Source organism: Pleurodeles waltl, chromosome 3_1 (assembly GCF_031143425.1).
Source record: "Pleurodeles waltl isolate 20211129_DDA chromosome 3_1, aPleWal1.hap1.20221129, whole genome shotgun sequence".
In the NCBI taxonomy this organism is placed as follows: Eukaryota; Metazoa; Chordata; class Amphibia; order Caudata; family Salamandridae; genus Pleurodeles; species Pleurodeles waltl.
In genome coordinates this window covers 523,950,647-523,968,083 of record NC_090440.1, presented here as the reverse complement: position 1 = coordinate 523,968,083, position 17,437 = coordinate 523,950,647, and the positions used below count along the sequence as shown (strand labels likewise).

The 17,437-nt window shown below is 40.4% G+C and overlaps 1 protein-coding gene across 1 annotated transcript in view; it reads left to right on the top strand.

The window, feature by feature from the left end:
- The window catches only part of CHSY1 (chondroitin sulfate synthase 1), a 31,033-nt gene extending 13,946 nt beyond the window's left edge, over positions 1-17,087 (top strand). The window contains exon 3 of the mRNA XM_069222804.1: positions 13,811-17,087. Coding sequence (XP_069078905.1) covers positions 13,811-15,403 — 1,593 coding nt within the window. The 3' untranslated portion in view covers positions 15,404-17,087. The remainder of the gene's footprint in view (positions 1-13,810) is intronic.
- The last annotated feature ends 350 nt before the right edge of the window (positions 17,088-17,437 follow it).

Sequence of the window (17,437 nt, the reverse complement as noted above, 5' to 3'; positions counted from 1 at the left end):
AATCCCTCCTTCTGGCCTCCGGAGATGGGATCACCTCCTATACTTAAAGCGGCGAAAAGTCTTGTGATACTCGTTGATGAGGACCTTTTTATGAAGGCACCGATGTGAGCCTTGATTTCTACATGTCTTTTCCAACTCTCTAAAATTAAGAAAATCAGGAAATACTTCACCTTCAAAGCCATTATCCGGATTGTAGTGCTCCGGGCTGATTATGCAAGCTCTATCTGGGGCTTGCAAAAGGACTGAATTGGAGGTTACATATAGTTCAAAATGAGGCAGCAAGGCTGGTTTGGTGCCAGCCAAGATATTGCCATATCAAGCCATTGATGACAAAGCTACCTTAGCTTCCAGTTGCCTACAGACCATTTTTCAAATCTGGTTGTATCATTTTTAAGTATCTCTGTGGTAAAAGTCTGACTCTTGTGTCATCAAGAGTTCAGAGATGCATTCCCAAACACATCTCAGACCTGTTCCCAAATTCAGAATGGAGTGATTGGGTGGTGCCAGATTTTCTGGGATTGCTAGACACATATGGAACTCCTTCCACTCCATTTCCCTCTCGCTGCCGCCCCCTGACATTAGAGCCACAACTGTCTATGCAAGATTTTGGACTTTTTAAAAACCTGGCTTTTTAAACCATCATATAGCGAAATCTTGGTTGTGTTCCCCCTCTCTCTTTATGTTTATTTTTTTTAACTTGGCCCATGAAACTGTTTTGGTGTACGTGCGCGCTCTACAAGTGCTGCATATTTATAACCACAATCTGTGCCCAAGACTCACCATATCAGAATGTAATTTATTATTTGTACCAAATCGGATAAAATGTACTAACAGGAGGGAATTATCACATTGTCTTCGACACTTATGTGTAATGACTCCTATATCATAACTCTACCCCTAAAATCTGGCCATCTGGGGTATCTTAAAGTAGGGCGGTCATCTACAGCCTATTTCTCTTTTATGTAGTATCTTCTCATTGAAAAGTAAATTCTGGCTGAAGACTTATCCTGTGATCAAGCTGTTGTCTCTCTCCAAGCCAAAAGGAGGTGTGCCATTACGGAAGCTAAGGGAGCATCCCTGTAGTTTAAATTATCCATAACTGTTTACCTACCACTTGTTTGTAGTTGCCTTGATACATATAGCACTTCTAATGACTTGGATATGTAGATGGAGACTGAAATGTTCTCTTCCAATAGGGGCCATACCTTTTACAAAGTGATGTTCTATTCAAAATTCTTTGTAAGGTGCACTGTAGTCTTTTTCAATCTCCAGTGCTGATACCCTGTTATGGTTTTGCCTTTTGCTTTGTCCAATCTCAAAATTGGGTAAGTGGTAGACCAGGAAAAAGGCTTCTGCAACTCCCCTACTTCGAGCAAGAAAGAGATGCGTTATGATCAATTAAAAAGGTTGCCATTAGAGATGACAATTGTTTTTCATCCTTTTTTCTTTCTTGTAATAAAATGTTTTAGTGCTGCAACATCAACCCATTGACCAATTGGAAATTCTATAGAAGCACTTGAAGCAGCATAGCTGACACCTTTCTTTTTAGTCTTCACTGAACACCTCACAAGGGAGAAAAAGATGGCCTTGTAAAGCTCTCTCTGCTAAAGAAACTAAGTTGCTCCCAATTGAATCCCACAGTCTACACACATAAGGATGGTGACATCACCTCCTGTATGGCTCCCAGGCGGCCACCGCTGTGCGCCCCCCCACCCCCCCCCCCCTTTCCCTAGCCATCCTCTCTTTGGTCGGACTCCAAACAATTTTATTGATTAAGCCATCACAACCAGCAAGTCCATGATCTGACTGGCAAGTTCACCATTTCCAGTAGCTTTCTGCACACACCGACACCATCGTACTGGAAATCAGAAGGCAGAAATTCAGACAGCGGGCCAGCTACACACCCAAAAAATACAGAACCAAGGAATTACTTCCAAAGAACCCGCATGCTTAATCTTATGTACCAATTCACGATTGAGTTGAAAGCTTGCTTAGATATTTTTCTTTTTTCTTTTGCATAATAATAATTTTTTTAAAAAAGGCAACTTTTGAAGGTCCGTACCAAGAGTTTTTGGCTTTGCCAGTCCTTGTTTACATTGGTGCCTCTTGTCTTCGAGGCACTTAGCAATGCATGTATTGCAACTGCAACATACATGTGCATGGCAACCATCTTGTGAAGCATTCTGTGAAGATTTTGTGTGACTGCACATGTGATATGTTTGCATCTTGACTTGTACACCAAACGCGCTTTTTGTCTTGTCTTTTTCAAACATAGCTGGTGCCACGTGGGAACTAACAATGAAATAAAAAAAACTTTTGCAGAAGTGCTTGAAAGTGAAACAAGTGGCCCATAGCAAACTCCTACTGAACTGTTAGAAGAAGAAAAATAATAAAAATTATGGCGCTCACTGTAGCGGGAGGGGTGTGATGGTAGGGAACACCAAGCATTGCAGAGGCTTAACTGCATGTGCTCTCCCATTTAAGCTTGGTATGATTGGCTTACATACAGTGTTATCCGCCAGGACCTGTAAATCAAATGCTGCTAGTGGGCCTGCAGCACTGCTAGCGACACCCACAGAAGTAGTCTTTCAAACCTGTCTCAGGCCTACCATTGCCAGGCCTGCGTGCGTAGTTTACTGCCACACTGACTTAGCAAGCCAAACTACTTGCCAAGGCCTAAACTCCCTTTTTAACTTTACCCAAGTCACCTCTAAGATAGGGCTTAGATAGCCATATGGGCAGTGTACTGAGTGTGTAAAAGTAGGACATATATTTTTATGAGCTACATGTCCTAGTAGTGATGAACAGCCGATTTGGTTTTTCACTACAGTGAGTGCTGGTAGTGAGATATCCTGCTTATTGGTGTAGGTGTGTGTTTTTTTTTTTATTATTTTTTTTATTATTTTTTTATTTTATTGCCGTTGTAGAAATACCACTTTTAGAAAGTGGGCATTTCACTGTGCTTCTTACTCTTGTGCTTTGCAGCCTGACTCCCATCCACGTCTAGTGTAGCGGGCCAGTTGGGCTTTGCGCATACTTTCCAGACAGCTGTCACACAGGGAGAGTGAAGGTGTGCAACGGGATTACATCTGCATACTGGATGGTAGAGAGAGATAGAGGGGGATTTTTTTTTTTTTTTAAACGACCACACAAATGGCTTGTGTGGCCCCATGTTTTTTTTAACACTTTTGGAACTGGGGCGGAATCTTTCCCAGAATGCTGAACTGCAGAAAGGACTCCTACTGTGGCTGCCCTGCTGCTGGGTGGCAGAAACGACTCCTTGGATTGCTTTTCTGCATGTTACCCTGCTCCCGGACGCTGGTTCCAAAAGGGACACATTACTAGGAGCTGCAGTATCATCCGGAGAAACCGCCATTGTGGGAGCTGCCCTATATGCTGGCTGTCTTCCTTGTGTCTCCCCCCCCCCCCACCCACCCGACCCTGTACTCAAAACATGCACATGGCTGGTGCTCTGTTGCCATCATTGGTCATTTTGGATTCTGGGTCCACATGAGTGAGTGCTGGATTGTTGCATTGCGTGTGGCAAGTGTTCACTGATCTCCCAGCGTGCTCACTTGAGGCTTTGATTAACCCTGTGCCCTGAGATCAGTCCAGTTAAGCCTCTGCATACAGGGCTCCCCCACCCCACGCCGCACTCTGATACCAGAGAGCCAAGAGAAACCCCTACCTTTGCCACACTTCACAAGCTGGTGTTTTCCAAAACCAGTCCCCTTTTGGGGAGGGGGTGGGGGTGACACATGGCATCCGAGAGAGACACCTACCTCCTGGTTGGGGACTTCGCCTAGCACCACAACTGATGCAGTAAGAGGAGCCTGCGGCAGAGGAGAGGCTGTCCACCACTGGGGGAAACCCTTTTCTTGCTGTTTCCCAGCCCGTGGGAGGTGAGCCCTGAGCAAGGTTTGTGGGTCGTCTGACTCTGGGGGAAGCTCATTGCAAACCCAGCCGACAACCCGGAGCTGTGTTCTTGCTGGAGTCGGGGCCCCAGGGGAGTGGATGTCTCCTGCTCCCCTTTGTGGCAGAGGTCTTTTGAAGTTCATGGCATTTGGAGGAGGGGAGTGGGGGGGAGGGGATGCTAGCGGACAGCAAGCAGGGTCTCCCACCAGTTTTTACAATGTTTGCATACTCTTCCCCCACTTTTTTTATTTTTTAAATGTTAATGTGAGAATTCCGTGACTAAAGCATTCTCTGATGGGGCTGTCCTGTTAAGAAGACAACCAATTTTCTTAACACTAGTAGATCACTATGACCCAAATTCACTGCCAAGCGGGCTTCAATGAGTCCTCCGGGCAATCTAGTGGGATGCAGACGTCAGCTAACTGATAAATATAGGTTAAAAAATAAAACCCATCCTACGCAGATGCTAGAACAATACCCTGTCTTCTGGATGTTGGCCGGGCATCTGTTGTCAGCCTCGACCCCCAGCACCTGCATAAAGGTTAGGGGAGTGGTTTGAGCCTATGGCTCGTATTGAAGTTAACCAGTTGAGTTACACATTATTACTTGATGGCAGCTATTTACAAGAAAGCCACTAAAGACATTGAACTGGATTTATCTCCCTAGAAGGCAATCAGCGTGTTTGCCCTTTGAGTGCAAAAATATCTTAATCGGGCAGTGAGAATTATGATCATGAGGTTTATCTAATGGCGCGGAAGATGTGGTGTCCCTGCATCCACGCCCAAGCCATACTAGCCATTCCAGGAATGTATTATGCCTTTATTGTGCCTATAATCATATGATGTGAAACCTAAATGTTGCTATAAGGTGAAAAGATTGGACTGTGTACTCGAGATAAGTATGCTCTTTTGAGGTGTGTGTGTGTGTGTGTGTTGTGTGGGTGTGTTGCGTTTTACACATTTGTACTAGCGGATGTTACTGTTTGTACTGTGAATTCATTTCAGAGATTGGTCTTTGGCTGTTCAAGTTGTTTCCAGCTTAAGGTTGAAAACTGCACCACTGTTGTTAAGCAATGAAGTTAGCATCTTGATATCTTTTCCAGGCAACTGATAACTGAAAACATTCTAGAATGGAGGTGAAGTTAGGATTTTCTATCACATGGGGGGAAAAAGTAACCATTTAGATTTTATGATCGATTCTAGATATGGACCACATGAACTTATTTCAATCAAAGTACAAGTTTCGGATGTTTCAAAAGATCTAAGACTTCGGTTAAAAACTGTTAGTCAAGTGGCGCTACTCCTCTTTGTTTTTTTTTTTTTTCTTAATTTTCCCCTGTTTTAGATAGTGATTTACCCCCAGCCAATGCTGCCCATCAACTTGTGGACCAGTATAACAAACCTGACTGAAGCTTTTCTCTGGAGATCTTCTGGGCACTTATAGAACTTGCCAACTTAAAGCCTTACCTGGACATTATCCTGTTGGTCTACTACTTGAAAAAACGATGTGAAACATTTTGTGTCTTAATGCTGTACCTGGATAAAGTGCCAGTAGATATTGGACGCGACTGTTAAATGCACTGTTCATCAAATGAACAGTGCACCATAAACATTAATTATGAATGATCACTGGGCTGCAGTGTGATGTGCAGCAACACATAGCCCTGAATGTGCCAACAGCATAGTTTGTATGTGCCTGTTTTTTTAGGTGAAGTATTAATCTGCCGCTTGTTTTCACCTAAGTTTTCCCCCTTCCCCCAACTCTTTCCCTGTCTTTTGAGTCACATAGGTTACTGACCGTCTCAAAATATGGCAGTATGAGTCTTAATTTGTAGAGCTGCCTACCTGCTATCTTTTCATTGAAACTTGGCATGTGCTTCACTCTGCTGCAAAGACTTGCCCTTATTTGGTTTTGGAGGAATGATGAGCGTGGCAGTTCTCAGCACTTCAGAAACATTAAGCCTACTAAGTATTAAGTATATCTCTATAGTAATGTTTATGGTTGCATTCATTTCTGAAAAAGTTATCGATGTCAAAGCCAATGGACTGAATGTGGTCCAAACCATTATTAGTTGGTAAGATTAATTCAAGCATCTCACAAGTTACTTTTTTGTTTTTCTTCAAGATACTTGTAAAACACCCATTAGACCAAACATGACCTGTACAAATGGGTCTTACAGAATAGAGCTAAATAGCCTTTCTTGTACGCTTGATGACCTTCTAGAGCTACAAAACGGGTGTCTGTGTGTGTTTTTTGTTTTGGGGATTTTCTACATGCATGAGGTGACCAGCCCTTGATTTGTGCTCCATCTACTAGGACTACTGTCTTGACTCTAGCAGAATCCAGGGGCAGATCTTGAAGGGCCAGATCTGGACCGGAGATGCCCCTTTGTTTGTTTTTTATAATTGAAATAATTTATGTCCTTGTTTCTATAAATCTTGCATATGCAAATACGGGAATGTTGAAATATTTATACAGTTTATAGCTATTTAAATGTTGTTGAATGTTAAAGACGACATCCTACACCTTTTTTCTTCGACACTCCCAGCAAGATTGTCACACATCCTCTGACCTTGCCGTCGGAGAAAGAAAAGTAAACCGTAATCTCCATGTAAAAACGAAACTTGTCAGAAATTTGTCAGAAGACATTGCCTGACGTCTCACCTCTCTTTCAACGCAAAACAAATGCGATAAGATAAAAGCAAAAAGTAAAGGCATAGTTATTGCCCATTCCGCGTCAGGCTTGACACCCATCCTGCTTGTGAACTTTGAGACCCATGGTACTATAAATCTCTTATTAATGCTCTTAGTGTTAGGCCTATGCATGGTGACCAGTTGTAAACGTCTGAAGCCCGAGCTGGTGCGTAGCACTTTTTTAATGTGTTTGTTTTATTTTATTTAGTTTATATAAATACATACATTGCTAGCCTCTCTTGAGGAACAGTGGGCCCGTGGATTGTAGCACAACTATCTTCATTATGTTTTTGAAGATGTTGATTTTATGGATTAACAAACATTTTGTTCTTTGTGGGGGATTCTTCAACTCCCAGCTATTAGAAGAACTCGTAACTTAATTTATTTGCTTAATTTTTTTTTTTTTTTTATTGTCTTATTTTTTCATAGATGTTTGACTGTGGGCGATTTCTGTTCTTGAAACGTAATGAGCTCGATTTTGTTAAATTCCGGCAGTGCAATTTTCAACTGTGCAAAATCATTGGTGTTTGTGATAGCTGGACAGTTTATTTATTTTATTTATATATATATATATATATACACACACACACAATCGGCTGTGTTTCAAGGCTACTTTGCCATGTTTTTTTCTTGTGTGGTTTGGAATCTAATTAACGGCGAACAACACAGCCCTCTTTGACTTTCTACTCTGGATTTCTGCCAGCAGTGGCTTTCACAGCTGTAACGCTGTCTAAACGTGGAGGGACTGAGCCTTTTCAAGCCACTCATTTACAGTACACTACTCAATAAAATAACTTCTTTATGGGTATATTTGAAGTAGCTTAAAATGGACGTCAAATTGTAATAAACCATTCCAATCCTGATATTAGTTGTTTTGCTAGTGAAATTGTCTAACAATTCATGCATTTTTCAGCCCTGGAATAAAATAGTCGTGCTTTTTTAGGCTTTGCCTGCAATGGCGCAAGCGCTGCACATGCTCTCTAGCTAGAGGTATTGAGTATATCTAGGGGCTTGCAGCCTGTTCTTTGCTTAACGTTCGTTGGCTTTATTGTCACTCTCATTTGCTGCCATTTAGTTTGCCAGTGTGTGCTGGCTTAACTTTTTTTCTACTGGAGCATGGACTGAGTCCTCATTGCTTTAGCTTGGTTGCTGTCCTTCTACTGATCACGCTGTGATTTAGGTGCTGCTTTTATATATTCTTCTTTGCTCTTGTCTAAACTCTTGCCATTTGTAGTTATGTTTTTACTTTACTATCTTTACTATGTCGCACACGCTTCAAAGAAGCCCTTTTCTACTTTGAAATGGATGTAGATTGTGACAACAGATGGTATCTGCTATTATTGTGACAACGGATGTTGTCTGCTTTCCAAATGTATTTTTAAAGAGACATGGTGCAATTGCTTTTTCTATCAATAGCATTTTTTTTATCCAAATGTCATTTTTTTTCTTTTTCACGCATGCAGAGATTAACTAACCTGCTCATTATTAAATGGGTATTGGGCTGAGACCAAACAAGTATTGTTACCACCCATATATTGCACATTTGAGACTATTGGCTCTGCCATTGCCTTTTGTTTAAGCTGTACAGCATGGGCATTGCTGAGTTTGGCATTAATTTGTAGTCATGATGTATAGTGGCGTGGCTAAAATACTAACAAAAGAGCTTCAATGCATCCACTGCTAATGCACTTAAAATAAATAAATAAATCTTTTAAAAAGTGCCTTAACCCTATCTGTGTCGGACGTCTTATCCGCTACTCCTCCAGCAATTGGTAAGTGTTCTTCTCAGCAGCCTCAGTACAATGACCCTGGGCAATGACACTAGCTTCACTGTGGCCCCCTCCTGGCCCACAGGAGCAGTGGAGGTTACACGGCGGTGAACACCTGGGCCATGGAGTTATCCATGCCTGTCCAAGAGTAACCAAAGCCACTTAAACACACAGCTTTATCAGGCTGATGAAGTTTAGGAGTTTCCAAGATACCTAAGCCTGGCTCATGTTCCGATTTAAAACCAGTCAGCTACAACATAAGCTAGTTGAACAACCCATCTATCTAAGAAGGAAAGTGTGAACAAATGCAAAGAAGATGGAGACACGGAGTCAAAAGGTGATCAAGACTGCATTAAAAAAAGGCAGTTTTAAGTGATCAAAAAACGCTGTAAACGACCTGTACATATTTCTCCTTCAGGGCCTGTTTTCTAGGCTGGCCCCCTCAGTCTTCCATGCCACTTTAGAGTAGTCCACTTAAGCATTTACTAAACCTCACTTTTAGTTTCCACATCCCCAAAAAAATATCGCGCTCCAAAAGAAATACTTTTCTAATGTAAAATCTGCTGTAAACATGGTAAAGATTGGAGAATCTGTGGGGGGTATCGGAATGCATCTCGATCTCAGGCAGTTGAACTCTTCTAGGGTCGTGCTATGCTATAATTTACAGAACTGGAAAGATCTAGGAAAGTTTGTGTACTTTCTTCCTCCAGGGGCAGCAGTAGATTTTAATATAATTGATGCCTGATTTATTGTTAGCTGCCACTCAAGAGCCCAAAATTAAATCAAGGATTTTTACACCACAGCTAGAGTATTTGACACTGTCGCAGGCATACCTGACTGGCTCAGGACATAAGATCTAACACAGTTTCCTTAAATATCATACACGTTAGCAAGGTACCCCTTATACCCCCAAAGGGACATGGTTAGAGTCTATACACACACAAAATTTTCCCTTCGCGAATTGTCCTCAAACCAATAAGCTTAAAACATATTGCTGTCAGACATAAAAAATGACTAACTCGTAGCCATTTAAGCCCTAATGTAAAATAAAAGGCCCTTATTAGACCAGTGTGCATGTTTTCTCATTCCATTTTATTCAATTGTTACAATAGGTACACAATGTGATTTCTGTAGTGTATATACTACTTCATATTCCTAAACAACTATCATATAAATGTATTCTCACATATGAACTCTCCCCTAAGGGATACTTTTCTGTGTGTGTATAATTTCCTTCGATACTGCAGCTGCTTTTTAGGTCTCGACTGACAGCGTATGCACTGTCACTTGCGACAATCTGTTTCTCTTGGGTGGGGAGAGAGGGGCAACGCTAAAATTATTATTTTTTTATTTTTTTTTTATTTCGCCTCAGACAGTTTGTGCACTGTCACCTATGACTATCTATTTACCTTGACAAAAAAAGCCTCTAAAAAGGTTTTTTTAGCCTGCCTGCTACTTACTATTGGTTGGCTTCATTGTCAAACTTATTTTCATCTCTTTCACTGGTGATCGCATGTTGGCTTGTGTGGGCTTCACTCGGTCTCTGTTTCCTTGCCTTGACTATGGACCAGGTACCTATTGCTTTCTTAATGATCTTTCATGCTGTGCGTTCAAACTGTGGCACTTTTTTGCTCCCTACCCAGTATTTCCAAGAGCTGAACGTAAACAGCTAGCAATAGCATACCTTTTGTGCCATGTGACCAGTTTCAGAAACCTACATTTTGGCTGCATGCCACCTATTGATGAAGCTGTAAGCATGCTCCCTGGTGCCGTACAAAATCTGTGGTTCTGTATAAAGTGTGCACTATGTCACATTTACTTTTTTTTGGGGTACCTCATTTACAATTTAGAGAATGTTGTATTCATCATTTGTTTCACCTATAACTTTACCCACCCTGGAGTCCTTCTATTACCCTCCCCTTCCTTTACCCATCCCTAGATCCTAAAATCACCTTTCTGAAAAAAAATATAGTAAAGTATGATGATTTAAAAAAAAGTGTGTGTATATGTATATGTGTATGTATGTGTGTATATATATATATATATATATATATATATATATATATATATACACAAGCACACACACTTGCATCGTAAAGTACGGTGTGGTAAAGGTACTCCTTTTCTCCTCTGTTTCTCCACAGGCAGGATACAACCCCATTGTTTCCTTACACCCTTTTCTGCCTTCACTCTTGCACCCTTAAATGTTTTGGGGGGCATTGTTGGTCATTTTGTGCTCTTCAGTATGTTTGTAGGGCATCTTCCCCAGCTTACCCTCTGCCCTTACCCCACCACCACCAATACTACAAGTCTCTTGAGACTGTGCATGCAGTGTTGCTTGAAAGAGATTTCGTTTACTTACGGGGGCTTAAAGCCCACCCATTTGCTTATCCATGGTTGGCTTCATTGTGTCTCATTTACTTACTTCCCTTTGGTCAGTGAATGGCGGCTTCACTTCCTCTGTGTGTTTGTCCCTACCCTGGAGTACGATCCAAGATTTAGATTATTGTAACCCATCTTGGCTGCATATTCGTACCAAATATAAGATGCAAAGCTAAAGAAAATGATCCTTAATCGGGTGTTATATTCAGAATTCTTATTCTCTCAATCTTCAATCCTTTCAGCAACCAGTCCCACAACAGTAATAACTGACACCTCTAGACTGTGGATTTCGCTGTTGGACTCGGAGCACTTTGATTTTGCATCACCCAATAAATGGCATTCTAACTCTGTAGTTAAAAGTAATTTTCACCGAGCCTTTCTTCTGCTTAATGGAAAGGAGTTTACATTCTGAAAGTCCACGCGATAGCCATGTTCTTTTTAATTAAACATGAAGTGGCATATCACTCCCTGTGTCAATCGGATGTTAAAATGTGGGATTAAATGCGTAAGAACATCTTCTCTCTTCCGCCTGTTGGCCATCTTTAAGGAGAGTACAGAGAATATCATGGTTTGTGACAGAGGACTTTCCTCGGTGCCCATAATTTGCCTCCTGATTTGAAGTGGAAAATTATTCAGTAGAAATGCACAGCTACTAGACTGATTTGTAAAATTGTCTATTACCAGCCACTCCACTCATTAACTGGATTCCTACCACTTTCAGATGATCGCCATAGCCCTTTTCTGATCCATGCAGATTTGGTTTTCTGATCAGGTTCTGCGAACATCCAAGCTCTGTGAGCTCCCTCCCCGTCCCCGTATTAGGAAATTGGACGTTTTCTCATCCCTTCAATCTGTTGTTCAGTTTATATATTTTTTACTGTTTCCGTAGTTTGATTCGGCTATCATGTCTTGTGTTTTCACTTTCCCTGCCTGTGTCTAATTCATGTCTACTGGCATGGTACCACATTTTAATTTTTAGTACAGACTTTCCACCCTCATACCTCCGGGCTGTAGGGTAGGTGTTATCCTGCATACCTAACTGTTAAAGTGACCATGTGCTCATTCCCAACAGCGCGTCTCAGTTTTAAGTGTTCGAGAAGCTCTTAGTTGGTTTGTTGGGAGGTTGTTTTTGGTACCTAAATGATTGCTGCCCTAACGTTTTGGTGACACGAAATTTAATGCAAAACAACCAGCTGAAGTCATCCCATAATAATCGCTATTGTTGTTCAGTTTCTACATCATTTTAAATTGGATACATGGTTCAAACGCATTATAAATAGGCCTCTAACCTATTACCTCCTAATGGCCACCAGTCTGGGTCCCGTGTTTGTTTGTGTGTGTTTTTTTCTTTTTTTTTTCTCCTTCAAACCTTTTGATTCAGTTGTGTCCGTTTTGAAACATTTTTTTTTCTTGAATACTGAACACACTTAATTTGTTGTAAAGCATCTTACTCCAATATAGTAACCATAATTTCATATCAGAAAAAAGGAAAAAGCATTTATAGTGTACACAAAAAAACTAAAATTAAACAAACTTACCCCCTTCTTTCAGAGTAGATTATGCGATTCTAGTATTAGAAAAACTGTCGTCCTAATATTGCGAGGAAGTTATTAAAATGTTATGTGCAGTAGTTTGACCATATGAGATGTTTGTTATTGGCATCTTTTCGTCAAGAATTGTTCGATGGTCATTTTGTCACACTCTGTATTAGACAGCTTTCCCAGGGCACAAACCTGTGCATACGTTTGATGAATTGAAGGGTTGGTTCTCCATCTAATAAAAATCGAACATAACCATCCTTATTTTTTTTTAAAATCATTCTTTCATGCATTGTTCATTGCATTAATAACTATATCCAAATGAATCTAATCTTTTCCCATCGGACCTGCTCAGAATGTGCTTAGTTGGCACCCAGAGAATTAACTTCGATTTTGTGCACTGTTCACAAAGTTTACTTGGGCTGGGCCCCGGAGTACTTTTAGAAACTGGCAAGGTACCCCACTGATCCTCACAGGACCATATGTTCTACTACAACTTCTTGTGAAGACCCTTGGAGTCCAGTGTTAAGAGTACAAACCCAAGTTTAAAATCAAGCGGAGTGCACCTCGGGAACAACTTCGGATCGGAACTATTCCGGCTTCCCTGTAACAGAACCTGGGGTTTGCAAAAAAAGAGTATCGAATTCCATTATTCTTCCTTCCATTATCGGAATGAACTCTGAAGCTTCCTTTGCCGCCAGATGTTCATTGCTCTGTTCTAAACTCGTGCCTTTAAGTAACTGCTAGGGTACACGTAGCGCTTTACAACACTTTTAATTCAAATAAAAACTAAACCCAGAAAAAATGACTAGAACAAAAAACTTCTAAATAAATCAAATACAGACAGATTATCTAGAAGTAAACAGCTAATGAAAACATTTCCTTCATATCTATAACCTGTCCTTACTTTCTACTGATGAGTAACTAAAGAGTTAGCGTGCACACGCTTTTTAGGTACATATTACTCATATGTTGAAGTTTCAGTATGACAGCCAGCCCGGTCATTTTTGTAAAATATATAATCTATCTATCAGTTTTGCTATTAAAGATACGGGAGTGTGTTTAGTGTGGATAGTTGTTTTGATATTAGCAAGTTTTTATGATCAAATGTTAAAGAAGCATCCTAGCACATACCAATATTGATGGCAGACTATCCAGTTGCTCCATCGCCATGCTAAGTCGAATGTTCCGAGGGTGTCCCTACCCCCTTTCTTCCCATTCCCAAAATACCTTGTTCCTTCCCTCAGACTTGCCAGAACTTGATGGTTCACTTTAGTCCATTCAAGTAACTGCACTGTTCTTGACACCAGAACTTGTTTTTAAAGCCCTCAGCGTTCTAATATTTCTCTCAAAGTATCCGTCAGGATTTGAACATTTGTGCACACTTTTGCAGTGTTCCCATTAGAAAATATCCCATGATTTTGTTACTTGGTGCAGTCGATTGTAAATGTTTTTTGAAGATTCCCATATTTTTTTAATGATTTCTTAACTTGTTAATCATTTTCTCCACAGATGCAGCAATTGTTTTATGAAAATTATGAACAGAACAAAAAGGGCTACATTCGGGACCTTCATAACAGCAAAATACATCGAGCGATAACTTTACATCCAAACAAGAACCCTCCATATCAATATAGGCTTCATAGCTACATGCTAAGTCAAAGAATTGCAGACTTGCGCCATCGTACAATCCAGCTTCACAGAGAAATAGTTCTGATGAGCAAATATAGTAATGCAGAAGTGCACAAGGATGACCTTCAGTTAGGGATTCCGCCATCTTTTATGAGGTATCAGCCGCACCAGCGGGAGGAAGTCCTTGAATGGGAGTTTCTTACCGGAAAATACCTTTATTCTGCTGCTGATGGACAGCCTCCAAGAAGAGGGATGGATTCCTCTCAGCGCGAAGCCCTTGATGATATTGTGATGCAGGTCATGGAAATGATCAATGCAAATGCTAAGACTAGGGGTCGCATTATTGATTTCAAGGAAATACAGTATGGCTACCGTCGGATCAACCCCATGTATGGAGCAGAGTATGTTCTTGACTTGCTTCTACTGTACAAGAAGCATAAGGGCAAGAAAATGACCGTTCCTGTTAGGAGGCATGCCTACTTGCAGCAGACCTTCAGCAAGATTCAGTTTCTTGAGGACACAGAAATGGATGCAGTCGATTTGGCAAGCAAAATTAACAGAGATTCAGGTTCCCTGTCATTCCTTTCCAGTTCTCTAAAGATGTTTGTACCGTTTCAGCTTACTTCTTCAAATGTTGAGCACAGAGAGCCAAAGGAGAAAAAGGTGAATATTCTAGTTCCACTCTCTGGAAGATTTGATATGTTTGCACGGTTCATGGCCAATTTTGAGAAGACTTGCCTCATTCCAAATCAGAATGTTAAATTGGTAATATTACTTTTTAACTCTGACTCTAATCCTGACAAAACTAAACAAGTTGAATTAATGAGAGATTATCGTGTTAAGTATCCAAAGGCTGATATGCAGATTTTACCAGTTTCTGGGGAGTTTTCACGAGCTTTGGCACTTGAAGTTGGGTCATCTCAGTTTAAAAATGACTCTTTGCTTTTCTTTTGTGATGTCGACTTGGTGTTTTCAACGGAGTTTCTTCAGCGATGCAGAGCAAATGCGGTTTTTGGCAAACAGATCTATTTCCCAATTATCTTCAGTCAATATGATCCAAAAATAGTTTATGCTGGAAAAGTTCCTAGTGATAATCATTATGCTTTCACCCAGAAAACGGGATTGTGGAGGAACTATGGTTTTGGTATAACCTGTGTTTATAAGGGAGATTTGGTTCGTGCAGGGGGATTTGATGTCTCCATCCAAGGCTGGGGGCTGGAGGATGTGGATCTTTTCAACAAGGTTGTGCAAGCTGGCTTAAAGACTTTTAGGAGTCAAGAAGTAGGTGTGGTCCATGTTCACCATCCTGTTTTTTGTGATCCCAATCTTGATCCAAAACAGTATAAAATGTGCTTAGGGTCCAAAGCTTCAACTTATGGATCTACTCAACAGTTGGCAGAAATATGGTTGGAAAAAAATGATCCTAGCTTTACCAAAAACATGAATACAAATAACTCTGCAAGGACATCTTAATGGATTTATTCAAGATAGCTGATAATACCAAGAGGGTCTGAGCTTTACCAAAAGCAATAGAAAAATATGACTCTGTGAGGACAAACCATAATATAAATGACTCTGTGAGGACAGTAACATCCTGTAATATTGCTGGAAACCTTTTTTTATCTAATTTATTTTTTAAATGTTTTTTTATGAAATAGTTCATTTTTCAAAGACCATCTGAAGATATATTTTAGGAACCTATTTTTTACAGACTTGGGTGCGTGACATGTATACAGATGGTTCCATTCTGGCATTGGACCTTCTGGGACTTATGTTTCAAAGTGGGATTATGCAGATCTCCTTTTATTTAAATGTGTGAAGGTACATCTTTAAACGTTTTTCAGGTTTGCAGGCGTTGCGTAGGCACAATTAAGATGGATAATTGAAAACCCACAGACTTAGAGTTCTGTTTTTGCCTCCCCTCACACACAAGTGCATAAAACACATTCCCACACACACTTGTCCTATCTTTTTCTGCCACTTTCTGTCCTCTTCATCAATTGACTTGGGTTGAATTTGGCAGCAGCATTGCTTTACAGTTCCAGGAAGTTTTGAAGTCCCATTGCCCTACTGCTTGAATTTGCATGAAGAGGACACTGTGTATCATCATATTTTCTTGGAGCATGGCTTTGGCCATGATGCATTAGCAGTGCTATTCTTTGCCGTTTTATCTCTGGGGTCAACAACTTTTTCCCCCTCCTTGGATGAGCTGCTACTGCTCCTTCCCCTGTCGTTACATGATTACAAATAAAACCCTAAACCCATGCATTTCCCTTAACCTCTACCCATTGCTGAGTTGCAAATGCATTAGCTGCAGACCCCTCAACCATATATATTCCTGCTTTGACACCTCCAACTTTAAGAACTAGTCTTCCAGATGCAAAGGCAAACTGCCAGATTTCTCCTTACAATTGAACTCAAAGAGAAAGGAAACTGCAATAAAATAAGTTAATACCAACTGACGTACGGTAAATGGTTATTGCATATTTCATCTGCTACACATTACTCCCAATTAGGAACGAACTTCTAGAGTAGGTAGTACATCAAAATTGTATCTGAAGCCCTGGGTTCTAACAATCCGCCACATTAAATTTCTGTTGCCTGTTGCTCCTTGACTAATTTCGTGGAACCTTCGTAAGTTGCTTTGGTAGATGCAAAAGCCATTGTTATGATAACGCTGGATGAATTTTGCTTATGTTCACTTTTTTTTTTTTTTTATAAAGTGTTCATCCCCATATATGTGTTCCCATCACTTTATCTACTCCAATGCATGTGCACTGTAAACTTAGTATGTACTAGTAATGCTGAATGATGAGTTTGCTGCTAAACAAGGATGCTTCTGGTTTGGAGAAGCAAGCTTTGAAACCCTTTCTGAAGTTTTAGCCACCACCACATGAAACCATTTGTTCACAATTTTTCTTGTAGGAACAGTCCTGTACTAATTAAAAAAAAAAAATGTTTAAATGTATTGACATACGTGCATCCAGTTGTGGCATTTCTAAACATCACCCTCTGGAAAAATGAACCTTTACTCTAAAATATCAAACTGGCAATCAAAAGTATAACAGGGGAGCTGTTCAGTTCATTAATACTGCTTTCAAAAGCAAATAATTGCAGCTTGTAAGTTCTCTGCCCAACTTTTTTTTTTTTTTTTTTTTAACGTATCTTGATAATATTTCTTCAATGTAATTTGTATCCCTTCTCCTTCAGGTGCATCTTCTTCTGACATTCCTTCCACATATGCCAAGTGCATATTTCTACAAATCTTCTGCCACTTAATAAATTCAGTATACACTAGTACAATGCATACATTTGTTTTGAAGATCTTGGTGCTGCATGAGTCTCGAGCATGCATTTTATGCCAGCTTTTCATTTTTGGTGTAAGAAATATCCTTATGGAGTTATGCTACACCAGTATTTCATGGCTTCAACTTTGAAGCCTAAACATGGCAGTGCAAGGCATTTGCTTTCCCTTTTAAAATGGACATGCTTTCTGTGGTATTAAAT